Genomic DNA, 27,729 nt, shown 5'->3' with positions numbered 1-27,729 from the left:
GGGATCGAACCCGCATCCTCCTGGATACTAGTCGGGTTCATTAACCGCTGAGCCACGACAGGAACTCCCCTCCAGGAACCTGATAGTTCTTGTGGACCCTCAACCAGACCCTCAGGGAAGCAGTCCCAAGACCCCAGCCCTCGGCCCCCAGCCTTGCCTGCACGAGTCACTGACCCTGTCCCACAAACGGACACACACCAACTTCCACATTCTGCTGGCAAAGACTTTCTACAAGTGTGAAACCCTGGAGTCCTCACTCAGCCCATCTCTGTCATCTGAGTCTAGAGGAAAGCAGCATCCCCTGCTGTGAGGGGGCAGGGGTGCCCTTCAAGAGCCTTGGGTCCAACAGAGGGAGAGGTGAGGCTAGGTGGAGGGGCAGCGCTGCCCTCAGCATGGCCTCCCTACTGCGTGCATCTCTCGAGGAAGGTTCTTCCCAGGCAGCGGACCTGGCTGGATCTGGAGAAGGTCAAAGGGAGGGAGGGAGGGGGTGGGGGAAGGAGGGGCAGGGGTCCTCCAGGCACCCTAGCTTCTGGCAGGTTTATCATCTCACCCTTTCAGTGTTTTGTTTTTTAAAGGCAACACAAGAAAAGCACAAGGCCTAGGAAGAAATGTTCAAATCAAGGGTTTCATATCCTATTTTCACTGTCTTCTTACCCAAAGGTCAGGGCCAGCCACAGCTCCTCTGTCCATCCCCTCACCCACATTTCTCTGGCCACCCACTCTGACCTCCAGGTCAGCATGGGTTCTGATAAGACAGCACAACCCCCCTCCCCCCCCGCTGCCCACAGGTCCGGGCAATAGGACGTCACCTACAGGACTCTCAGGGACCCTCCCAGCCCCTCACCTCCCTGAAAGCCCATAGTGGGTCAGGCGTATCATGCCCCCACGCACAGGTGCACATGTGCACACATGAATGTCAGTGCAGCATCTTTCTGGGGACTGTGATCATGGCTCTGGACTTGTGCACCTAAGGACAGCTCTGAGGTGAAGTGCCCACGGGCACAGCCATGCCCACAGATCCAATGTGGCCCTTTCTGGGGCAGAGCAGGAAGAAATGATTTCTGCGGGCAGGTACTCCAAATTATTAAAGTCATAAAGCACCATCATCACCAAGCCCAGCACAGACTGGAGAGAGATCAGCTTCAAGGCAGCACTGACACACCAGGCCCTCTGTAGGGCAGCTCTGCTCTGGGCCCAGTTTCCTCACCCCTTGTGGGGCGAGCAACAGGGGAGCCTGCCACTGTGCTCAGCCTCTCAGAGAACACAGGACAGGAAAAGTCCCACTCCAGAGCCCATGAATCCCCAGGCCACTGACCCTGGCACCCACTCACCCCAGGCCCAGGGCTCAGTGAGGCAGGGCCAGGGCTTAGCAGTGTCCTAGGAGCAGAGATGGGCTCTATCCACATGCGTGTTATGGGCATGAGTATTTTAAAACTGAAAAAAGCAGGGGGAATCATGCCAGGTGGGGGTGGGAAATGCGACTCCCCCCCTCAACGCTGCAGCGCAAGGAAGGCACCCACTCCCTCCTGCCCGTCCATGTCGAGGGTGAAGCTGACCCCTACAGGGCTCCACGGCCAGGATCAAATCAGACTGCTCCTTCCATCTCAGGTGTCCTTGCTCTGGAGATGAGCAATCTTCTCCCAGCTGGGCAGAGCTTGAGGGGCCAGGGGAAGGGATGGGGGAATGGGACGGGGAAGCAGCAGGGCAGGAGGGGGGCACTGGCAGGGGAAGCCTTCCCTATCCATCCATAGCAGCCATGGTCCACATGTGGGCAAGCTGGGGCCTATTACCAGCCAGGTAGAGGCAGAAGCCACCCTCAACAGAGGGAACAGGGTGTCCAGCACAAGCCAGCAGCCTCCACCCTGCACTTCTGCCTTTACCATCTCATGCCATTGTTCGCTAATGTGGTTGCAGGGTTCTTCTTTGGCAGAGAGTCACCTGCCAAACCCTCCCAAGTCACTCGCCCTCCCTGCAGTAACCACTAGTGACCATTAGATGACATCACTCTGTTCTAGAAGGTCCGAGTGGTCCCAGAAGCTCTGGGATAACCACCCACCCCACATCTGAGCCAGTGCCCAGGACCCTGTGCTCAGAAAGTGTCCCCAGGCCCTGTCTGGGGGGGGGGGTCAGATGGCACTCTGTGCCCCCTCATCCAAGGTGGGGTAGGCTTCCTAAGGCTCTGTCTTCTAACGATCCCCTGGCCAGTTCCCCAAGGTGGCCTTGGTCAGCTCCCCAGACCTTTCCAGTCTCGCTCCATGCCCCAGAGTAAGACTATTAAAGGCTACCCCAACTCCACCAGAGGGGCACAGAGTCATGCTGTGAAGGGCACACCATCCAAGGCAGTGGGGTCCACCACCTGCACCTACAGATACCTGCTTCCTGGGGCCAGGCCAGTGGAGAACTGGGGCCTTTGTTGCAATTCCAGCAAATGCCCCTCCACTGGGGGTCCTTGTCACTCCTGCCTTGCTCTTTCTTCAAATAAGAACTACTACTGTCTCCAGCACCCACCTGCCACTAAGATCCCTCTCTGTCCCACATGCATTGGAAAGTGAGTATGGGGGCGGGGGTAAGTTCAGCTTCACAGGCATGGCTCTGGATTCCAATCACAGCAGAACCAAGGATCAAACAGCTGTATTCTCAGACCAAAGCAGCTGGCCTTGCATGTTTGAGTATGAACTGTTCTTGTTTGGCTCAACTCTTGAACGAACTCTAAGCTGAGACCACCAGAGGGAGACAGAACAACAAAGGAACAAGAGAGAGGTTTAAAGGAGATTCTGTTTCCCCAGAGAGAGGTTTTTTCTATTGATTTTCCTTGTTTGGCATATATGTGCATACATGGATCAGTGTCCTGCATAGCTTGGGCAAAAAGAATAAGGTGCTCAGGGTTTTCCCTGTTGGAGGAAGCTTTCGTCTGAAATACTGGTTGGAGAACCAGAGGCCCCACTGGCTTCTCTGAACAAGGAAGGGATGGGAGGTCCCCAGAGCTGCACCTTGGACCTCCCACCCTGCTACCTTTGGGGGGATTATCTTGCAAGTGGGTGGTGAGGCTTCTAGCCAGTGGCCTGGCACCAGGTTGTCTCCTTCACCTGTGCCTGCTGCTCCCTGGGGGCTTGGAGGGGGCAGCCGGGTGAGTCAGAGGGCAGCTGATAGGACTGTGGGTGTCAGAAAGCCAAGTGCTGCCTCCATCCCAACACGCCAGACCCCTCCAGCCCTCAGCAAGCCTCGGTGTCCTGATTTTACAAATAAGGATGGTCTATGTGGCATCAAATAATCTGACCCAAGATCACAGTCATTGACTCAGGTACAAAGCATTTCTAAACTCGTATACATAAGGCCCTGTGCTGTTACAGAAGACATGGAGCCCATGGGCTGACGGTCCCATAGTCACAAAATAACTGCACCAGGATAGCCCATAGTGAGTGCATGGAGGCAGGACAGTACCTGGGGAGGAGAAGCAGGGAAGTGCACCCTCTGCTCTCTAGGGAGAGCTGGAGCGGCTGCCCTCTGGCCTGAGCTTTGGAGCACAAAAGGGAATCAACAGCCATAGGCAGAGAGGAGGAGAGAGCTTCTTAGGCTGAAGCAAGAGCAGGTGCAAAGGCCCTGGGATAGCAGGGAGAGGTGCACATGGCTTGGTGCAGGGGACAGGCTAGTAGTTAGACGAAGTGCTAGCCAGATGTGAGAACCCTGGGGCCACACCCAGGATGGTCACTAGAGGGGGAGGGAGGGAGCCCAACCTCCTTGCCTTTAGCAAATAACTCAGGCTGCAGAGAAGAAAACAACAGAGGGGAGAGAGAGAGAGCGGCAGGGGCTCCTGCAGGAGTCCCAGCAAGCAATGGTGATGATGATGATGGTGATGGTGATGATGGCAGCGATAAAGATAATGAGGAAGATGACAGTGACGGTAATGGCAATGGTGTGGAACAGGGTGATGACAGGGACAGACAGACAGTGACAGATCGATTCCCCTAGAGGTTCCATCAGTAGGACCTGGAGGGTCCCGAAGGAGGAGGACAGGACAGCTGGCTGCAGGGCTGGATGGACCGAGTTGCTGCTCACTGAGGAGGAGCTCTGAGAGAGATCTGAGATCGGGGGTGGATTCTGGGCAAGTTTGGTGGCAGGAGCCCAGAGTCCCATGAAGAAGCTCAGGAGGCAGCTGGACTCAGGAGCCCCGGGGAAATGCATGCCAAGCGAAGCCAAAGGGATAGAAGAATCAAGGGGAGGAGGGGGCCAGGTAGAGGCAGGGCTCTGTTGAGCTCCCACACTCTCCACCCAGGCAGTGGAAGAGGAAATGGCAGAGAGGGATGGACAGACAGAGAAGGTGGAGGGAGGAAGGGAGGGAAAGAAGGATGGTAGAAAAGCAGGCATCCCCAGCTGGGACCACACTGGTGGGAGGAAAGGCCCTGGTGCTCAATGGCAGAGGGATGAGGAAGCCAGCAAGTGACCTTGGGGGCAGATGGATGAGAGTGAGGGAGGCGCAGAGGAGGCAGCCAGTCCCAAATCCCAGTTGAGAAGAGGAAGAAGGGAGAGTGGGGGCGTGGATGGATGCAGGGCGCATTCAGACGTAGCCAGAGTAACAGATACTGTGGAAGAAGATGTTAGATTGGGTGGATCCAAGGCGAAGAGGGGCACCTGCCTTGACTGGGAGGAAGGTCACAGCCCTGATTGGACGGGCGGGAAGGAGCATGGAGGCCACATCTAGGCAGCACACAGACTGTGGAAGAGCTGGCCTGGGAAGGGATCTGGAACTGGCACAGGGAAAGGAAGCAGGAGGGAGGGACAGACTGGGCCTCAGACCTGGGTGTGGGGTCCTGGCCCTGGGAGGGCTCTGCCTGCCCCCACTGCCTCTCCAGCCTCACCAGCCTGTCCCAGAGCCAGATGCCCCAACATGGCCATGGACTGTGCCTCCGAGAAGCTGCTAAAGGTTAAAGGTGACCCTGTGAGGCTGATGTAAAGGAGAAGACTGTCTGAAAAGTAGACCCCTAGGGCACGTGAGGGGAGAGGCCACACCTGGGTCTGCAGGCAGGCTGGGGAATCACTAAGAAAAAGTCTGAGGGCCCCACAGTGTGGACCATTAGACACTGGACCGAGAGAAAGTGCCTGGCCACTGGGAGGAAGTGACTCAAAAACAGGGAGTTGAGGAAGGAAGTCAAAGCCAGGCCCAATGAGTGCATAAATCTGCCCAAGATAGGTTTTATGCAAAAACTTCTTGTACTTGGGAGAATTCCTTCTCAGAAAAAGCATAATGAATATAAAAACTGGCAAAAATAGGAAAAAGCATATGCATGAGGCTGTTTGCTGTAGCACAATTTGTAATAGCAAAAAAAACTGGCAACCATCTAAGTGCTCCTGCACAGGGGACAGCTATCTGCACAGGAGTGGGGTCGGCGGTGGGGTGGGCGGGTGTGTCTCTGGAGCAGCAGAGTCCTCCATACACTGCCCTGCATGGGGTGGCACTTCAGCATCACCACCGGGTTTTAGGGTTAAGTGAAAAAAGCAAGACAGAGAAAAGAGTGTTTAACTCCTTACCTAAGAAAGGGGAAGATGTGGTTATAATGAAAATACGTGAAGTGTTAAAAATGCTTATCTGTAGTGGAAGGAAAGGGTTCGGGGAGGGGTGATAGGGAAAGAAACTTGATTTCTTTGCATATACCCTGTTCCGTATATTTGACGTTGTGTATTTTATAATTACATAATGACTGAATTTTAAAAAGCAAATTCCTAAGAATTAAAAGAAAAATGAATCTAAATATGTATGCAGTGATGACCTAATCACAAAGAGAACTATTCTGAATGACTGCCAAACAAAATGATTTGCTGGTACATCCCCCGTGGGCTAAACTCTAAAGACAAAAGTCAATGCAAATAAATCCTTACTGTATAATCCTATGTCCTTGATGACATTGATATTGTGGCTGCTGTATGATCAGTGGAATAAAACAGTGACACTGGCATGGCTATTCTTTTTTTTTTTTTTTTTTTCTTTTTCAAGCCACACCCATGGTGCATGGAGGGTTCCCAGGCTAGGGGGCAAATCAGAGCTGTAGCTGCTGGCCTACACCACAGCCAAAGCAAAGCAGGATCTGAGCCGTGTCTGCAACCTACACCACAGCTCATGGCAAGGCTGGATCCTTAACCCACTGAGCAAGGCCAGGGATTGAACCCGCAACCTCATGGTTCCTAGTCAGGTTCTTTAACCACTGACCAACAAAGGGAACTTCTGGTATTGCTATTCTGTGCAAAATTATGTTGGTAGCCTTGAGATCAGGGATTTGGGGCACAGGAAAAGGTAAAAATGTAAAAAACCCTATAGTCCTAGCAAAGGGTCAGGATGAATCATGATGTATTACAATTTTTTTTTTTTGTCTTTTGTCATTTTAGGGCCACACCTGCAGCATATGGAGGTTCCCAGGCTAGGGGTCAAATCGGAGCTGTTGCTGCCAGCCTACACCACAGCCACAGCAATGCCAGATCCAAGCCACGTCTGCGACCTACACCACAGCTCATGGCAACACCGGATCCTTAACCCACTGAACAAGGCCAGGGATTGGTCCCACAACCTCATGGTTCCTAGTCAGATTCATTTCTGCTGCACCACAACAGGAACTCCCTGAATCATGATGTATTTTATTTTAAAAATATACAGCATATTATTTACCTATATATACATATGCATAATTATCCCAAAACTCAGCAGCTTAAAATGATATACAATTTATTATCTCAGTTTCCATGGGTCAGGAATCTGGGTGTGGCTTTGCTGGGTACCTCTGATCACAGTCTCTCTCAAGGCTGGAGTCACTGTAATGACTAGAGCTGTAGCCATCTTGACAGGAGAGTATCTGCTTCCAAGTTCACTTATGAGGCTGCTGGCCAGAGACCCCCTGTGGGCATCGGACAGAGCTGCTCACAGTGTGGCATTTTGCTTCTCTCAGAGCAAGAAAGCAAGAGAGAATAGGAAAGAACTCATAGGTTTTCTGTAACCTATATTGGAAGTGACATCCCTTTTGTCATATTCTGTATACTAGAGGCCAGAGAAAGTGTCCAGCCTACTCTCAAGGGAAGGGGGTTCTCCAAGGCCATGAATACCAGGAGGTGGAGTTCATTGGGAGCCATCTCCCTACCACAGATACATTTCCTACCTCTCTGACCAAATCAGTAGCAATGAGCACCCACAGTGGACAGACTGTGATCTCTAAATACAATTTTCTGGGGCTCCTTGGAGAAACAACTTATTCTTGTCCTGAAGAAAGAGATGTTTAAGATGTTAAGATGTTTAAGATGGTAAGATATCAAGCTATACCAGAAAGCAAAGAAACTATCAAAGATGACTGGGGTCATACTGATAGGACCTGGACACCAACCCAAGGAGGCTTCCACTGGCCAAATATGGTACATACAACCTAAGCCCAGTGAGGATAACATCCATGACACAGTGAGACACACCAACCATGTTTCAACCCAAGAGTTCCTGATGGTGCTGATCTTTAGAGCTTGTTAGGGAAACTTATTAATTTAAAATTTTTGAAATCAAGAGAAGGAATCAAATAGTTAACCTGCTTTTCCTATATATGAACTATACATAGGGTAACAAATACTTAATGAGGGAAGTGTCTCTGCAGAGGGAAACCCCAGCTAACTAAGAAAAAATGAAAAACAATGGAATTAGAACACTATTATTTTTCAACCTCTAATCAATTAATGGATATAGACAATAATCATAAATGGCTGCTAAGATTATAAGAAGAAGAGCAAAGAGGGAGCATGTGCCTCCGGATGGAAAAATGCCAATACCTGTGAAGGCGGGGGGGGGGGTTTGCCCCAAACAGCCAGATTAAATCTTTATCTAAACACCCACCATTTTATAGCAACAACCCCAGGAGGATGCAATCAGCAAAAACCAGACTGCAGGGAACTCTATGAAACAAGCGATATAGATTCTTCCACAAGAGCAGCAACAACAATATTGTCAGAGAGTAAAAGGAGAGAGGGATGGAGAACCTATAAAATAAGACACATAAGAAAAGGGGACATATATCAGCTAATCTCACTGCACCACGCTCAGCTGGACCTGCATTCGAGGAAACACATTGTAACGGGGAAAGGCAGACACAGCCTGGGGATTTCATGACACAAAGAGATGATTACTTATTTTAGGTGTGATGGTAGATTTAAACACAAATTTCTTATCTTTAAGAGATGCATATTTGAAACATTTAGAGGATACGTGAGGTCTGAGATGTGCTTTACAGTAATCTAGAGGGCGAGGGTGTAGATGAAGCAACACCGGCCACGAGCAGGTCAAGACTGAAGCTGGTGACAGGCACAGGAAGTTCATCACAGTATCCCCTCTACTTCCGTATACATTTGAAATTTTTGTGATAAAAATTAAAGGAGCCTATCTTTCAAAAAGTTGTGCATTGCCCAGGTGTCTCAGTAAGAGTAAGGATCCTGAGCTGTCACTGTGGTGGCTCTGGGTTACTAGTGTGGTACAGGTTCCATGCCTGGTCCTCGAATGTCCATATGCCACAGGCACAGCCAAATAAAAAAAGGCATCATTTTAAAAGAAATCACTATTCAAATAGCATGGTTTCTTGTACCCAACCCAATTAGACAAGAAGAAAAAAATAACAAAAAACAAGAAAGGAAGCATCCCCAAAGCAGTATTTGTGGATGACATGACTGTATGCCAAGAAAACCCCAAGACAACTAAAAATCTATTCAAAAAATAAGAGAATTCATTAAGGGAGTTGCTTCCAATTTAATATATTAAAAAAATCAAGAGCTTTCTTTGTAAGCTACAAATAGTAACATGTTAGGAGAAAACAATGAGAGAGAGAGATAAGATTTACAAGAACAATAAAAGGGAAAAAAACACCAAGGAATAAGCTAAAAATACGTATGTTGGATTTTTTTTTTTTTTTTTTTTTTTGGCTGTGCCCACAGCATGAGGAAGTTCCTGGGCCAGGAACCATAGCAGTGACAACACTGGATCCTTAACCCACTGAGCCACCAGGGAACTCCTGTGTGTTGTATTTTTTTATGAAAAAGTTTTACTCATGAGCTTAAATGAGCTTAAATAAATGGAGAGATAAGTCCTTGTGGGGTTAAGATTCTCTATTATAAAGCTGCCATGTCCCCTACATAAGTTTAACACATGACATGCCAAATAAAAATACCTTAAGAATTTTTACTGCCTAAGTAGATACACTGATTCTAAAGTATCTATGGAAAAATAAATACGCAAGAGGATCCCAGAAATTGTGGACAGGAATGATGGTGGCAAGGGCAAGAACTAGCTGTACCCAGGGATAAAATGAACCACAATCCTCAGGAAATCAAGCAGCCTTGTTCTGAACCTGAGTGTAACAGATCTGGAAATAGCTCTACACGTACACGGCAATTTCTTACATGATAAAGGCAGCATTTCAAACTATTGGGATAAAAAAAAGATTCTTTGAATAGTTTTGGCACAACTGGTAAGCTGCCTGGAATAAAACATTCAAAAGGTAATAACTCTTCCTGTATCCATGTGCCAAAATAAATTTCAGAAAAATCAAATATTTAACTAATTTAAAATAAAATCATAAAAGTTCTAAAAGAAAGCTTTATTTTTTAAAAAAATCTTGGAGTTTCCTGGTGGCTCAGCAGGTTAAGGATCTGGTGGTGTCACTGCTGTGGCGCCAGTTCGATCCCTGGCTGCACACTACCAAAAACAAAAACAAAAACTTATCTTAGGAGTGTGAAGGTCAAACTAATCTCAAAGACTCAGTAACCTCAAAGAAAAAAAGATAAATTTGACCACATACAATGTTCAGAAAAATTTAAAAGGTACTCCCTTTCAAAAAAAGAAATTCAACAGATAACTGTAACCTGGGGGAAATGTTTGCAATATAAATCAAAGGGCTGATTTCCTGTATATGAAAAGAACTGTACAAGTCACTAAGAAACACCAAAAATCTGACAGAGGAATGGGCAAAGGAAAGAAACACATGATGCACAGGAAAAGAAACACAAACAGCTTATGAGCGTATGAATACGGCAGTGTTTGGCTTCACTGTCGATGAAAAATATGCATGTGAAATCAGGAAGATACCATTTTTTTAGTGGGGGCAGGGAATGGCATGCAGTACTGGTGACCTACACTCTCACATACAATGAAGAGCTTGTAACCTGGTCCCCCTCTTGGCAAGCGATCCAGTGTCTCTATTCAGGCTGGTGTGCTGCTAGCCTGTAACCCTGCTCTACCCAGGAAGTGCTTCTCTAAAATAACTCACACTTGATCACAAAGACACAGCCACCAGGCTGACCACTGATGCACCAATAGGAAACCATGCAGCCATCGGTCCACAGGGGGCTGATCAATACCCCATCACGTGTCTGTGTCACTGAATCCTGTGCTGCCACTTAACACATTAGGTGGATCTATATTTGTTGTCTCTATCAAGAAATATGATCTACTAAGAAAGAGGAGAGCTAAGGTCAGACTCATGTGGCCAGCGCAATACCCATTTTAAGAAAAAGGTCTCCATATAGGTTTTTATATGTCCTGGAAATTTCTGGAAAGATTTACAAGACATTTAACAGTGCCTTCCACTGCAGAGAGGGATTAAGGGTCTGGGATGTGCAAACAGAAAAGGGGAAGGTACCATAAGGATTTTCAGGGTAGAAATCATTTTTCATTCTTATGGCTCTTGGCTTGATCCAAGCATTATTCAGAGAAATCTTAACAAACCTCTACTAGTGAATAAGAGATCCCATTTTAAAACATGTCCAAGGAGTTCCTGTCATGGCTCAGCAGAAACAAATCTAACATCCATGAGGACACAAGTTCAATCCCCAGCCTCACTCAGTGGGTTAAGGATCTGGCATTGCCGTGAGCTGTGGTGTAGGTCGCAGATGGGGCTTGGATCTGGTGTTGCTATGGCTGTGGTGTAGGCTGGCAGCTGCAGCTCCAATTTGACCCTCAGCCTGGGAACCTCCATATGCTTAGGGTGCAGCCCTAAAAAAAAAAAAAAAAATGTCCAAGCCCTACTTGTGCTATGAAATGGAGTACTGAGGAAAAGATCTAATATTGCTTTGTTTGTAACAAGAGGTCTTTTAGGTTTTCACAACCCCTCTTTGGAATGCTTTGTTCCCTCCTGACTCCCATCCTCTAGCCAACAGCACCAGGACCCAAGGCCCACCAGCCCACCCAGGCCTGTTCTGGGCTAGGGATCTCTGTCTCCGTCACAGGCTGCAGAGGAGGAGGTGAGAGCTACCTTCCACTTAGGAGTCTTTTCTGAACAGGTTCATCCCAACTGCTTAAGAGCAAACCAAGGCTCAGATTTGAAGTGCTCACGGAATTAAAATGGCCATGTGGCTTCATCACCACCTGAGGGCCCCAGTCAGCCCCTGGCCTGGAAGTCAGGGACTTGGCCCGTGATCTCCCAGCACCTGGGGTGGAAACTGACAAGGTACAGATGGGGTAGGGCCCTGTAGGACTGGACTGGAGAGTGAGCAGCATCCCAGCTCAGGGCAAAAGTGCTGATGGGGTCTAGATGGCCCAGGACACTTTGGCTGCTGGACCAGGAGAAGAACAGCATGAGGAACAGAACACACTCTTTTGACCTCTTGTTTGGTGCTGAAGCTCCACTGAGGGGCTCCACTGCCTGGGACCAGCACTGACATTTGGGTTTTAACAAGTACATGCTCCCCTCCTTCCTGGAGAGCCAGGGACAGGCAATACTGAAGTTCAGGGTGCAGTCACTGGCACAGCCGATGGGAGAAATGGAGGCCCTTAGGGTCTTTAAGGTTCAACTAATCACTCGGACTCATGAGTTGAAACACATGGGGCCTTTTCCTCAGAAGGAATAAGGCAGGAAGAAGAGTCTGCCAGATGGATTCTTCCAAGAGTCCATGCAGCGTCCACACAGCCACCCAGGAGCTGGCCTCAAGCACAGGGGTAAGAAACTCCCATCAAGGAGGGTGTGTGGGGCCATCCTGGTGTGACAGCCTCGTGTCCCAGGAGACAGCATGTTAAAATCACTCCATGGGCATGGATTTCAGGGTCCTCTCAAGGGACATGTCCACTTCCAAAAAGGACCCTCCATGGGAAGCCCAAAGCTCTGCACCCTCCAAGGTTGCAAACCACCATCTTTCCCATGTCTACCACAGCTGGTGTGGATTTTTGCCCTTTTTTCTCTTCTTCTGCCTGAAATAGGAAGGACTGTCTGGAGACCACAGACACGGTGGGGTATGAGGTGCCATGCCTGAGGGGAAGGCAGGAGAAGCAGATTGCTGACCCCGAGGTCATGAAGCCATGGACCCAGCAGCCACTTACCTCTTGACCTCTTCATACAAGAAGCTTCCCAGCTGGATAAGCTCACAGGATGGGGGGGGGTGGGAAGTGGCTGGCATCGAAATGCATTCCTAACTGATAAAGGTGTCTGATTTGGGAGTGGTTTTCCCATACTCATTATAGTCTAAGGTTTTTCATCATCATCTCTTCCTGTTGCTGAGGCAGACTTTATGGCACATGAATTCTCTACTGTTAAGGGATGTGCTTTTGCTTTAAGATCTCTACATTTTCGTAACAGTCAAAGGGCTTCTCTTCTATGGGAAACACTAAAGTCTGAGTCAGTCACAAGCAGCCTTAGCCAGTGTGGACTGGTTGGAGGCAACTGTTTTGATTTGGTCTAGAACCATCTGAGCTGATACAGGGCAGGGAGTTTTCCCGAATGTCAGCAGCCAGAGGCATGACTCAGGGAACCCAGGCACTGACCCTGCTTCCCTTCCACCATCCCCCTCTGCAGGTTTGGGGCTGATCCCAGAGCCAGAGGCACCTAACGCCCAAATCATTCCCCCAGACCAGTTCAGGGAGTCCTGCCCAAATGGCACCCATGAAATGGTATGTTGAAAGTGAGCTACTTCGGTCTGCAAGAGCCTCCATCACTGGCACAGTGTGACTGGCACAGGCGCATCCTGGCATCCTGACCCCCAAGAAGACTGGAGTTGAGATGTGCTGCATCCTTCCCCTACAAAGAGGCTGGTCCTGCCAGTCACTGGGTCCTGGAGAAATCACAGCTAGCAAATTGGACTGGAAGCACCATGATATACTGTGACCTGATGGAAAACAGTGTGACCCAGTCTTTGCCGACTAAAACATACCTAAAACCACAGGTAAAGTGCTGAGTGGAACCTACTGGAGCCTACTGAAAGTGGTCAAAATGGAGTCAAGACCATCTGAATTGTGTAGTACTGGTTACAACTGTCCAAAATTGGTTTTCATCCGGTTGGCACAACACAGTCAGCGTGATGTGGAATCAGCCACAACCAGATGGAGCCAGTGAATTCATTTTTAACCAGTTTGAATTGGTTAAAACTACCCTGGTTCAAACCAGTTCCTCGAAAGAGAATTTGAGGACTCCAGCTTCCCAGATTTTAGTTCTTAGTTAAAAAAGAAAACTAGGGTAGCAAAGGTTTAAAGCTATTTATTTCTGAAGATTTACCTTGCTCACACAAATATTCATAAAAATCAATTAGCAACTTATTGAAAGAACTAGTAAGTTTCACATTGTTTATCATAACCCACTAGCAAGAGCAGGAAACAGCCTCCTGGCCAAGAGAAAGGCACTACTTAAGAGGCTCTCTATCTTGTGGTTGGAGGACATTCTAAAGGAACTGCTGGAGGTTCCCTGATGCCCTTCAGACAACAGCCAAGCAGGTGTACCCTTCCCGCCACCCCCACAAAAAGTGATGCAGAACAGATCAGTTGGGTTTTTTAATTGGATGTTGAAATGCAACACTAACCTTCTCAAAAAAGGCGAGTGGAAAGAAATGAAGAGTCTTAAAAAAAAAAAAAAAGCTTGAATTTGGATGCAATTATATCCACCCTAATCAAAAGTGTTAGATTGTAATTAGCTGCTTATACAGACACATTTCAATCTATTAATTCAATCATCAGTGTCATGGGTGAGGCCATTACGGAAAGGGTAATTAAATGGGATGGTCTACTGTTCCCTAATCAATTGGACCTGCCCCCCTTCTACCTAAAACAGAGGCTTATGAAGTGCTCAATCGATCAAAGGCCCAGCGCCTTGCCTTCTCACCTTAAAAGTGAGCTTCTAAACAAGCTTTGCAGTAGACAACCAAAAGTAATAGTACCATTTGCTTTGACATAAAAATGCAACCACCCCCCTGAGAGAGAAAAATCGATCACTTACCAGCCACAAAACTTGGAAATGATGCCACCTTCTTTGTCTGTTAGGAAATATGAAAATAGACAAACTCACACCAGTTGTAAGTATGTGGCCCATAAGATTAGGCTAATATGATTGCCATAATGGGAAAAGCTAAACCCTATGAGGGACTGGTATTCCCAAAAAGTCAGCCTCATACAGCAAACCAGTGTCTTTCAGGCACCATGACATTTGTCTCATGAGAAAACATGAGAGGTATAAAAGGCCACCAGCTAACACCAAGGGACCCTCAGACTAGTGTGTCACTGCTAGAAGGAAACCTGGAGACCACACACACCCAATGGCTCTCCAACTGTAGGCATAAGAATTACCAGGGTACATCTTTAAAAGCAAGATAAAGGAGACTGGACACCACTCTATGGGTGGCCATAGTTATTTCATCAAGGTTAGAAAACCTCATCTAAACTATGTTGTCCAACAAAGGGAAATAACTTGTTTTTAATAACCTCCATCACAGTAGTGTAGGTTTAGATGGGATTGTTTCTTAAAACCACATTGTTGGTTTAGAAGAGTGGTTCTCAACCTGAATGATTTTTGGCCCCAAGGTGACATCTGGTTATTTCTGTAGACATTTTTGGTGGTCACTATCTGGGGAGGAGGGCTGCTACTAGCATGTATTGGGTCGAGGCCAGGGATGTGTCTAAATATCACACAGCACCAAGGACAGCCCTTCCGATCAGGCCCTGAACGTCAATGATGCCTCCATTGAGTAATCCTGTTTTAGCTTTTTTTTTTCTTTTTTTTGCTTTTATTTTCCAGGGCCGTGCTCATGGCATGTGGAGGTTCCCTGGATAGGGGTCCAATCAGAGTTGTTGCTGCCAGCCTACGCCAGAGACACAGCAACACAGGATCCAAGCCGTGACTGCGACCTACACTACAGCTCACGGCAATGCCAGATCCTTGACCCACTGAGTGAGGCCAGGGATCAAACCCACAACCTCACGGTTCCTAGTCAGATGCGTTTCCACTGTGCCACGATGGGAATCCTGTTTTAGAACACAGCTGTCAGATAATGGGGGTTGAACTGGGGACCACCAATGACCCCCCCACCGCCAGTCACCAGATGCAACACATAAACACACCTGGGTGTGAGCCTGAACCAATGGGAAAGGGCCTTCCCTTCCTCCTCCAGACCACCTGACTTTGCTTGACCAGCTCCCTCCCCCCAGGGACTGTGTGGGAAGAGCATCACGGAGAGGATGAGCAGATGAAGGCACCGTGGGTAGCTCCAACATTAGGGCCCTGCGCCAGAACGCTCACCCTTGGAAAAATTACCTCTGGGATGTTGTTATTGTCAACAGGTCCGTTGAGATCAGAGCGCTGCTGTTTCCTCGGCTGCTCCAAACCATTGCAAACCTGGGAACCAGAAATTAAAGATAAAGATGGTGTTTCCATATGTTAGAAAAAGAAACCAAGATCCAAAACTGGAGATACAATATGATACAGTTTTGTAAAAATGCAGTGAATATAGGTATGTGTGTGTGCAGGCAGCTATCATTTAATTAAACTTTTCCACCAGTAACATGTATACTTTTATATTTCTGAAAAGTTATTTGAATCATACTAATTTTATTCTTTATTATTATTTTAAACTGTGGTAGCATGAATAGAACCTAAAATTTGCTATCTTAACCTTTTGTAAGTGTGCAGTTCAATGGTATTAAGTGTTTTCACACTGTTGTGCAGCTATCACCACCCTCTGTCTCCAGAACTCTTTTCACCTTGCAAAACTGAAACTCCTTGCCATTAAATATTAACTCCCTGTTCCCTCCCTGCCCCTGGCAGCCACCAGTTATCTGTATCAATTTACCCTAAAGACCTCATATAGGTGAAATGATATAAGATCTGTCTTTTTGTATCTGGCTTACTTCACTGAGCATAATGTCATCAAGGTTCATCCCTGTTGTAGCCTGTGTCAGAAGGCCTTCCCTTTTATTTTATTTTATTTATTTATTTATGGCCCCCTGCAGCACAAGGAGCTCCCAGGCCAGGGGTCAGATCTGAGCCACAGCCTTGAACTAAGCCGCAGCTGCGGCAATGCCAGATCCTTAACCCACTGTGCCAGGCTGGGGATCAAATTGGAGTCCCAGCACTCCCAAGGGGCTGCTGATCCCGCTGCACCACAGCGGGAGCTCCAGAAGTCCTTCCTTTTTAAGGCTAAATAATACTGCATTTATGACAGATCACACTGTGTTCACTCATCGTCCGTCCAATGGATGCCTGGGTTGCTTCCACATTTTGGCTCTCATGAATCATGCTGCTGTGAACGCTGGTGTACAAATAACTCTAGGGTCTCTGCCTCCAATTATTTGAGTAAATATTCACCCGGAAGCAGGATCATATAGTAATTTTATTTTTTATCTTTTGAGAAAGCACCATCCTGTTTTCCACGACAGCTAAGGCATTTTACATTCCCAGCAACGGTGCCCAGGGTTAAAATTATATTCCTACAAAACCTAAATTCTTAGTTTAATGCAAATTCTAAAATCTAAATTCCTTAGTTAATGCAAATTAGTCAATCAACTACTAGAGGTAAAAATGCCCCCAAGGATATGTCATAAGTCTTCTCTTAAGAAGACATCAAGCCAAAATTCCTCTGACTTCAATGAACAAAATTTAGATATATTTTCTCTGCTTAGTGCCCTGTACTATCCAGAGCTACAGAGATCCAAGCGGTGAAATAAATGTCTGAAGCCCCGAGGTAGCTCTAGTAAGCCAGCATGCTAAGTCAAATGCCAGAACTTTCTGGAAATACATTATCAAGCAGTAACAATGCAATGATGAGAACATTAATAAGTTTTATTTGTAAATAATTTATATTATGAATATAAATGTTATGCTTACATCATATTTATTGATAAATACCTAAGTCATTATTTATCTCCTGATTTACAGATGAAGGGACTGAGGCTGGGCCACCTGACCCACAGGCTCAGGTGGCCCAGCAAGTGTCGTGTCTTCCCCACCCTAGAATGTCACTGTCACATCCCATGATTTCACTCAACCTCTCTGCAGGGGTTAAAGAAACATTAAAAGACCCAGGCCCACCATCCTGGCCCTAACTGGGACAGGATGGCCGTGCACCAGGCAGACCAGGGCCTCTGAGATGAGTGTCCTCTCTGTAACTCCAGTCACCATAGGGCTTCGGAGCTGGTGGGCATGGCAGGAGATGGCTCAGATAGGGGGGTGGATAGCGTTGGGCTGGGCTTCAGGATCGGGAAGTTCGGTACATAACCACAAGAGGGGAAGGCACCACCACATCCCGAGAGAAATCAGGGCTCCCTCAATCCGCAGGAAGAAATGAGGCTCTCCTGGAACAGAGAGGATGCAGGGCACAGCTGGAGCCTGTGAGGCAGATGTCTGCTTGGCCCCTGCTTCCTTGCTGTGGAAGCCCCAAGGACTGCCCCTGCCCTTAGCCCTGTGACCTCCCAGGCTGCACGGGTGGGCCCTAACCTGGCCCCACTGTCATAGTCTATCCTGAGGCAGGGCTCTGGGACCCCCTGGTCCATCTATCACAGCCCTCCTTCCCAGGGCTGAACCCATGCTTCTCCAGGTGGGAGGGCTGGGATCCACCCCAGGGGACCCTGTGCTGACCAAGCTGAGCTAGCAGTGCCCCTTCCTGCAGAGTGGAGCCTTCAGGGGTGCACTCCTGCCAGAGTCCCACTGGAGCCAGGCTTGTTCCCCAACCTTTAATGGATTTCTCCCACTGCCCCGCTGTCTCTGCATCTCCCATTACGGACCCAGGAAAAGCCTCCTATAATGTCCAAGATGTCTCTCACCACAAATGCTGCTTCCTTCTGCCTTAAGTAAACTCTGCCATGGGACACCCCCAGACAACCCCTGCTGTCATGTCCACTTGCCTATTTCAAGGTCCGCTTAGAGCATGTCAGGACGTTACCCTCTTGTCTGCAAGATCTCTAACCTGGTGACCTTCTCTAGGCTGTGTTCACCAACTTAATTTCCTGAAGGCCTGCACTACCATGATAGGAGCAGAATGGGCACAGGAACCTCCAAAACCCCCAAAGGAACAAACAAACCAACTGACAAATGAATGTTTGTACTTCCCCCACCAGTTCATGTTGAAACCTAACCGTCAGGGAGCAGCATCAGGAGGTGGGGCTGTGAGGAAGTGATTAGGATTAGAGGCATTCACATGGGTGGAGCCCTCGTAAATGGGATTAGTGCCCTTAAAAAGGAGACATGAGAGCTCCCTACCCCTTCCACCCTGAGAAGATGGATGTCTATAAAGGGGGCTCTCAAAGATATCAAATCTGCCAGTGCCTTAATCTTGGATGTCCAGCTTCCAGAACCTTGAGAGAAGCAACTTCTGTCATTGACAAAGCCCCCAGTTTACAGCATTCTGTTCTAGCAGCCCCAAAAGGACTAAGATAACACTCCTTCTATGAATGTTGCAGCTTGGGATTCAATTCTTCTAGCAGAAAGAGGACCATAAATACAGGGCCACAGACACTCATCAAGGTGCCAAGTACATGGTGAGAGGAGGCAGCACCAGGAGGGCTGCCTGCCCTGCATTAGCTGCCTTTGGCAAACAGAAGAAGTCTTCCTTCTGGGGAATGAGGCCCCGCACAGTTTGAGCTTGGCCAGGAGAACACAGGATAGATGTCAGTGCCCCACACCATCGCCCAGACACCTCAGTGTGGGCGACCATGGGCAACACAAGGTCTCAGGTCCACTCCTAATGGCAGCTTCTCCCCATTAGGAGTGGACCTATAGGCTTGACCCTTCCCTCCATGCCAACATCTTCTCTAACTCTCTCTGACCACTTATCATCATAACAACTGCATCTCCTAATAAACAGCCAGGGTTGTTTCCAGAGAGGCAGGATGATGGGTTCATGCTGCCTCTCCCTGGGAGAGCCCATCTGGTGCTCTAATTTTCATCTTTGGGAGCAGGGTGAGGATCTTGGCAGCTCAGGATGCAGCATCTGAAATGAACATGATTAGAAGCCTGTGTGGATTTGGGGCTCTGGGCATCTGAGATGAAGATGTTATTTAAATCCTTTTGTGTCCTTCCCAAGTTACAAAAGCCACCTCAAAGAAAGATGCCAGCCAGGGTTAACCCAACCTTTGCAGCCAACAGGGAAGGCAGGGCCATGTCCCTCCTAAGGAAGCTGTAGTGGCAGCTTACTGGGGCTACCAACTGGAACCCGTGTCAGCCATCCACTCAGAAGAGAGGGAGTGAAACACGTGAAGTGAAATATGCTAATCTTGGGGAACCCCTGTGCCCCACCTTCATGGAGCCCTGAGAACAGAACACAATCCAACGGTACAGGCCAGTTATAAAATGCCAGGGCCAGCTGTTCAGGGCAGGGGTGACCTGCCAGTAAGAAAAATATACTAATTTGAATAAACTGTTCTAATGAATATCTTGGCTCAAGTTGGTGAAATTACAGCTAGGATTTTTTTAACATGCCAATTCTGATTGTGTCTTCTTGGTTAAACTGAAAACACGGCAATGTAACCCACATGGCTTTGGATGGAATAACAAGCACACGCCCACTCGTGCTCACTCCATCTGTAACCAGTGCCATGTGTTTCCAAGTGCTGTTCTGAATGACAAGTGCATGAGTGACACGGAGGGGTGACAGCATTGGCACAAAGCAAAGTAAGCCTCTACTTCCCACAGGACTGTTCTATCTCCCCACAAACATAACTCTGTGTCAGAGAAACCCCTGTGCTGCCACACAAGGAGGTGACAGCCGTCTCCAGACATCATCCCTTGTTCTGTTTTCAAAGGCCTTGGTCAACCTGACTCATCTGGCATTCCAAGCCTCCTCTGTCCAGTTCAGGTGTGGCTGGGACAGTCACACAAGCGGGGGCTCCTGTGGGGCCAGGCTGAGAGTGGAGCCCACAAGGTCTCTGAAGGTCAGATCAGCACCCTCCATATCTTCTCTCAAAGGCCCTTCAATTAATCCCCTGACAAATAGGTGGCTCAGAAAAGTGACAATATTGTTCTTTTTCTTGCATCCCTCTTATGATTCAGGTCACTCTGTGCTATTTATCGGAGGAGAGCTTGGATAAAGTATTTATTCTTATCATAGTTACCCCTAGGGGATGACAAGATCTTTTGGAAGCCGATCTCTGACTTAAGAAATCATGACAAGATCCATGGGGGAAGCCACTTGGGCCTGGCATTGTTCTCCATGACTGATCTGCTGAAACCTGCTCTGCCAGTGACCCCCAGACCTCCTGGCACTTCTCCACCCCATCACTCACTCTCTTTACAGGACAGGCAGTACCTGGGGGCTAGCATTCCCGAGCAGAAGTGTATTCTTCTGAACTGGCCTCTGCATTTTCACCCTGGTCAGCACTGTCCCAAGGCTGCATCCAAAGCCAATCTAAGCAAGTATCTCTTGTGTGCCCTGCATTGCACTGGGTGCCAGCATCCAGGACAGGAAGACACATGCAACAAACGTCTTGGCTCAGGGCAGCGCCCCCTCCAGCACTGAAGCAGAACTGGTGTGTCCAGATGCCAGGCCATCAAGGCTTCATTCAGGCTGTTAATTTTTTTTTGGTCTTTTTGGTCTTTTCTAGGGCCGCACCTGCAGCATATGGAGGTTCCCAGGCTAGGGGTTGAATCAGAGCTGCAGCTGCCGGCCTACACCACAGCCACAGCAACTTGGGATCCGAGCCATGTCTGCAACCTATACCACAGCTCACAGTAACACCGGATCCTTAACCCGCTGAGTGAGGCCAGGGATCAAACCTGCAACTTCATGGTTCCTAGTCGGGTTCGTTAACTATTGCACCATGACGGGAACTCCTAGGCTGTTAATTTTTTTTTTTTTTAATTTGAGCATAACTTGACTCTCATGCATTGCTGGTGGGAATGTAAAATGTCCAGTTTGTGATTCCTCACAAAGTTAAACATTAAATGTCCATCTGACTCAGCAATTCTGCTCTGAGGTGCATACCCAAAAGAGCAGAAAGCAGGTGTCTACACAAAAACAGATACAGGAGTGTTCACAACAGTAAGAAGGTGGAAACAACCCAAATATCTGTCCACAGATGAATGGATAAACAAAGTGGGATCTATCCATGCAATGGAATATCATTCAGCCATAATAAGGAAGGAGGTCCTGATAGACAAGAGTGAACCCTGAAATTATTCTCAGTCAAAGAAGCCAGACATGGAAGGTCACATCTTATATGCTTTCATTTAGATGAAATGTTTAGAAACAGGCAAATCTTATTTTCTTTTACTTCATTTGTTATGCTTCACAGATGTTACACTTTTTACAGATTGAAGGTTTGTGGCACCCTGCATTGAGGTAGTCACTCAGCACCTTTTTTTCCAACAGCATTTGCTCATTTTGGGTCTCTGAGTCACATTTTGGTAAGTCTCACAACATTTCAAACTTTTTCATGACTATTATATTTTTTATGGTGATCGGTGATCTTTAATGTTACCATTGTAACTGTCTGAAGGCCTTACAGACCACACTCATATTAGATGGTGAACTTAATTAATAAATGTGTAGACGGCTCTACCAACTGGCTAGTCCTCCATCTTTCTCCCTCTCCTCAGGCCTTCCTATTCCCTGAGCACAACAATACTGAAACTAGACCAATTAAGAACCCTACAATGGCCCCTACATGTTCAAGTGAAAGGAAGAGTTGCATGTCTCTAATTTTAAATCAAAAGTGAGATATAATTAAGCTTAGTGAGAAAGGCGTGTCAAAAGCCAAGAAAGCCCAAGAGTTAGGCCTCTTGTGCCAGTGAGCAAAGTTGTGAATACAAAAGGAAATTGAAAGTGCTACTCCAATGAACACATGGATGATAAGAAAGCAAAACATCAAGAAAGTTTAAGTGGTCTGGATAGAACATCAAACCAGCCACAACATTCCCTTAAGCTGAAACCTAATCCAGAACAAGGCTCTACCTCTCTTCAATTCTGTGAAGGCTGAGAGAGATGAGGAAGCTGCAGAAGAAAAGTCTGAAAGTAGCAGAGGTTGGTTCACGAGCTTTAAGGGAAGAAGCCAGCTCCATAACATAAAGGTGCAAAGTGAAGCCGCAAGTGCTGATGTAGAAGCTGCAGCAAGTTACCCAAATCTAGCTCAGGTAATCAGTGAAGGTGGCTGCACTAAACAACAGATTTTTTTTTTTAGGGCTACACCCACAGCAAATGCAAGTTCCCAGGCCAGGGGTCGAATTGGAGCTACAGCTGCTGGCCTACGGTGCAGCCACAGCAACACAAGATCCAAGCCACATCCGTGACCTACACCACAGCTCATGGCGACACTAGATCCCCGACCCACTGAGGGGGGCCAAGATCAAACATGCGTCCTCATGGATACCAGTAGGATTTGTTTCCACTGAGCCACAATGGTAACTCCCAACAATAGATTTTTAATGTAGATCAAAAGGCATTCTCCTGGAAGAAGATGCCATTTAGGACTTTCATAGTTGGAGAGAAGTCAGTGCCTAAGATTCAAAACTTCAAAAAATAGCATGATTTTTGTTAGGGGCTACACAGCAGATGACCAAGTTGAAGCCAAAGTTCATTTACTATCTGAAAATCCTAGGGCCCTAAGAATTGTGTTATATCTACTCCGCCTGTGCTCTATAAATGAAACAACAAAGCCTGCATGACAGCACGCCTGTTTACAACATGCTTTACTGAATATTTTAAGCCCACCGATGAAACCTACTACTCAGAATAAGACTCCTTCCAAAATATTACTTCTCATTGACAATGCATCTGGTCATGCAAGAGCTCTGATGGCGAGGGACAGTGCAATTACTGTTATTTTCACCCCTGCTAACACAACACCTATTCTGCAGCCCATGGATCAAGGAGTAATTTCAACTTTTAAGTCTTATTATTTAACACATGAGTTTCATAAGGCTATAGCTGCCATAGACAGTGATTCCTCTGATGAATCTGGGCAAAGTAAACTGAAAACCTTCTGAAAAGGATTCACCATTCTAGATACCACTAAGAACATTGGTGATTCATGAGAAGAAGTCAAAATCTCATTAACAGGGGTCTGAAAGAAGTTGATTCTAACCCTTATGGATGAGCCTGAGGGGTTCAAGACTTCAGTGGAAGAAGTCACTGCAGATGTGGTGGAAACAGAAAGAGAACTGGAATTAGAAGTAGAGCCTGAAGATGGGACTAAATTGCTACAATTTCATGATAAAATTTAAACGGATAAGGATTTGCCTCTCATGAATGAGTGATGTAAGTGGTTTCTTGAGAAGAAATCTACTGCTCGTGGAGATGCTGTGAAGACTGTTGAAATGACAACCAAGGATTTTAAAATAGTCCATAAACTTAGTTGATAAAGCAGGGGCAGAGTTTCAGAGGATTGACTCCAATTTTGAAAGAAATTCTACTGTGAGTAAATGCTATCAAACGGCATTAGATGCTACAGAGAAATCATCTGTTAAAGGAAGAGTCAACTAATGGGGTAAATTTGACTGTTGTCTTATTTTAAGAGATTGCCACAGCCACTCAAGCCTTCAGCAATCACCATCCCGATCAGTCAGCAGTCATCAACATGAAGGCAAGGCCCTCCACCAGCAAAATGGTTATGACTCACTGAAGTCTCAGATGATGATTGGCATTTTCTCTTTTTTTTTTTTTCAGTCAGCCCATGGCATATGCAGTTCTCAGGCCAGGAATCAGATCTGAACCACAGTCTTGACCTAAGCCGCAGCTATAGCAACACCAGATCCTTAATCCACTGTGCCGGGCAGGGGTTCGAACATGCATCCCAGTGCTTTGATGATTAGCGTATTTTTAGCAATAAAGTATTTTTAAATTAAGGTATGTATATGTTTTTAGATGTTATTACACACCTGATAGACTACAGTTTAGTGTAAACATAACTTTTATATGCTCTGAGACGCCAAAAGATTTGTGTGACTCGCTTTATTGCAGGGTTCTGGAATCAAATCCCCAATATCTCAGGGGTCCCCAGGGGTCTGCCTGCATAGAAAGAAAGCAGATTTGTCATTACCAGGGGCTAGAGGGAAGGGAGACTGGGGAGTGACTGCTTAATAAGTATAGGGTCTCTTTCGGGGGTGATGAAAATGTTCTGGAATTAATAGGGGAAGTTGCACAATTCAATATCATTGTCACTGTCAATGCAATGTCAAAATGGTAAAGTCTATATCATGGGTATAGAGCCACGATTTAAAAGTAGTGGGGAAAGGAAGAGTAAGCAGAGCCCTCCAAAGATCTAAACACTTTGTCTCTGCTTTTGATACTCCATTCAGCTCAGTGCTAGGGCTCTACATGAAGGTCAAGGCTGGCTTGTACAGGACTAAGCCAGCTTCCCCAGGGACTCAAGGCCAAAGGAAGGAGGCAGGCCGCCCAGACAGCAGCAGCGGGACCTCAGAGGCCCTTCCCTCCTGGCCACCTGCCTCATACCTGGGATGTCACACCTGGATTCACTCGTGGGAAAAGGAGGGAGGCCCATGGCTCCAGGAGGAGCTACAGAACTGGGCATGTGTGTGGTATAGCTCAATTCTTAAAGAAGAGAACCAACATGACCCCTTCTGCCACAGTGACAGGGGACCAGCAGGATGCTTCTCCCATGGGTTCCAGTTTGTTACAAACACCCCCCACTCCTGCTAACTGCAGGGTCAGAAGCCCCATGTGATCAGTTTAAGGGCAGTGACCCTCTGAAGTGAAGGGCAGTCCCTCCACCTCCTGGCAGGCTAAGAACTGAGGCCTCTCTGTGTTCCCACAGCTGTCCTGTTCAGCCTAGAACATTCTGGAAAGCAGGCAGGACATCAGATAAATGGATGAAACAAGGGCACCTAGGGAAGAACGAAACTAGATGACAATGCCATGTCAATTTCGATTTCCAGTTCCAAGGCACACTTCATATTTAACTGCCACTTGTTTACAGAGACTGCTATTCTCCCAAGCAACTGCCAAGACCAGCTCTCTGTTCTCCCAATATGAGAAGCACTTCTCCATCCCAATCAACATTATCAGGCCTAAATAATAAACAACTCAATGGAACTGCCAACAGCCGCCAACCCTGACACACAGTCCTATGACTCATAATTTGAAAAACAAGCGTAACCAACTAATGTGCACAGAAGATCCCAGGGATCCAATACATGTCTATGAAATCTACCTATTCAACTGCCATGAATATGCAAACTAGAATGTTTGGTTTTCTTTCTTTCTTTCCTTTTTTTTTTTTTTTTTCTGTCTTTTGTCTTTTTAGGGCCGCACCTGCAGCATATAGAGGTTCCCAGGCTAGGGGTCTAATAGGAGCTGTAGCTGCCAGCCTACACCACAGAGCAAGGCCGGGGATTGAACTCACAATCTCATGTTCCTAGTTGGACTTGTTTCCACTGCACTATGACAGGAACTCTGAATGTTTGGTATTCTTAAAGCTGAGGATAAGGAGAGAGAGTAGAATGAGCTGTTGTTTTCACGGTACATTTGACGACATAGTTCCATTTTAATGATGCTAACAAAGTATGGCCTCAACCACTTTACATAACCCAGTGATGTACTTGATTGACGTGAGGAGCCCAGCAGGATTAATAATCTGGAGCCCACCCTCTCTTCTGCCCTTTCTACTCTTGCCAAGGTGGGATCATGTCTGCTACTGGACAAGACTCTAGACGGAGAGAAGGGGAAGTTCCCCTTCTCACTCAGGATGTGATTTTGTCCTATTCCTGGCTCATTTTAATCCTGAATATCCTAAAACCTTCCAGAGACATGGCAGACCCACTGCTGGGTGATCACATCCACAGACCACAGTTGGGCATGGTCAGCTCATCTCCACTGTGGCTCCACCAAACTAGTTCTGATGGACCCAGGATGCTGTGTGTGTTTGTATGATACACGTAACACGGGCTAAGACTGGATCAACTTGGTTTCAGATGATTCAAATTGGCTCAGGCCAGTTAATGGAATTTTCTTTCTTGTTTTTCTTATTGTGGTAAAAATACATAAAATGTACCACTTTAACCACTTTTAAGTGGACAATCAAGTGGCAGTAAGTGCCTTAACACTGTTGTATAATCACCACCACCAAGCGGCCACAGGACTTTTCATCATCCCCAGTTGAAACTCTGCCCCATTAAACACTAACTCCCCATTCCTCCCTCTCCCCCACCCCTGGCAGGCACCAGTCCACTTCTGTCTCCAGAAATTTAGTCTAGTTTGAATTTCCACTCACAGAGGTGGAATCACACAGGATTTGTCCTTGTGACTGGGGTAATTTCACTTAACATGGTGGCCTCAAGGTTCAGCCCTGTCAGCACAGGTCAGCATTTCCTTTCTTTTTAGAATCAGATAATATTCCACTGTGTAACCAACTCTTTTGTTGGTACTTGATCACTGTAATTGTAGTGCAGAAAAGAAATCAATCCTCCCACAAATACTGAAAAAATTACCAGGCCATGATCTCTGAATATGGGCCAAACAGCCCCTATTTTATGTGACTTGGACTCTTTTGGCTTAATTCATTTTGTTTCATTTTTTGGCACTTAAAAGGGGGGGTGGATATTAAATATTATTAAGATATCAGGCAGGAAAAACCTTGGAGAGCAATTCCCATAATTTACAAGTTCAATAACCCACCGCTGCTCTTGTGTCTGGAGCAGGTTTTGTAGACTCATGAATGGCTAAATTAACCCTCCTTTCTTGAAATTAACATTCATATTTCTAAAAGTGACCAGCATGCTATCTTTTATATACTTGGGTCCCTTAAATGAACAAATGAATGAACAAGTGAATGCAGAAAGGAACAGATCACATCAAGGAAGAGCATCTATTTTCAATCTAGAAAAGAAGGAAGAAGCAGCAGCAGAAGTCAAAGGAACTCATGAGCACCCGGAGACCTGGGTGTGAGCTGGTTTGGGTCTGAGTCCTTCTGAAGAAGACACTCAGGCTGGTGAATCTGCAGCAACAACCAGCAGACCCAGGGACTCTGAGAGGAAAGGTCAGGAGCAGATGTCTCTCAGCTGGCACCAAGGGCTGCTTTGAGGGGAGGCATGAGAATCAAAGTCTAAGTGGGAAGGGTAAGAAGGATAAGGCTGCACCAGACATCAGAGCAGGCAAACAGGTCCCAGAGGCAGAATCAGAGGCTATTTGCAATGAAGAGGAGGACTGGCCAAGGAGTGTAAATGGACAACCCTCCCAAATAGCAACATCCCTCCAACCTAACATGGTAACCCAAGCTGCTGCCCTGAGAAGTATCCCCTGGTCCAAAGTCTAGCTCAGTCTCACCAACCTGTCCAGCCTGACTGCATCCAGAGCAGGGCATGTGGCCAATCATGAGGCAGACCCAGCAATGCATCAGCACCAAGGACAGTGTGTGGCCAGCCCATGAAATGTCTCTTAAAGGACCACCTGCTCACTATTAAAACCAGAGCTGTTAGGCAATGAGACTCTGCAAGCCGGGGTCCAGACATTCTTCAGCTCCAATAGTTTGGGCTGTGGCTTGGTCTCAGGTAGAGACCACCTTCCCTTTTGTGAGGGCTGAGGGTGGGA

The 27,729-nt window shown here is 47.1% G+C and overlaps 1 protein-coding gene across 1 annotated transcript in view; it reads right to left on the bottom strand.

Moving 5' to 3' along the window:
- The window catches only part of APBA2 (amyloid beta precursor protein binding family A member 2), a 132,007-nt gene that overhangs the window by 29,998 nt on the left and 74,280 nt on the right, over positions 1-27,729 (bottom strand). Inside the window, 2 exon segments of the mRNA XM_021098805.1 lie at positions 14,202-14,238; positions 15,513-15,593. Of these exon segments, the coding sequence (XP_020954464.1) occupies positions 14,202-14,238; positions 15,513-15,593 (118 nt within the window).

This window comes from Sus scrofa, chromosome 1 (genome assembly GCF_000003025.6).
Source record: "Sus scrofa isolate TJ Tabasco breed Duroc chromosome 1, Sscrofa11.1, whole genome shotgun sequence".
Classification (NCBI taxonomy): domain Eukaryota; kingdom Metazoa; phylum Chordata; class Mammalia; order Artiodactyla; family Suidae; genus Sus; species Sus scrofa.
The sequence above is the reverse complement of the archived record's forward strand: the minus strand, read 5'-3'. Positions and strand labels throughout refer to the sequence as shown.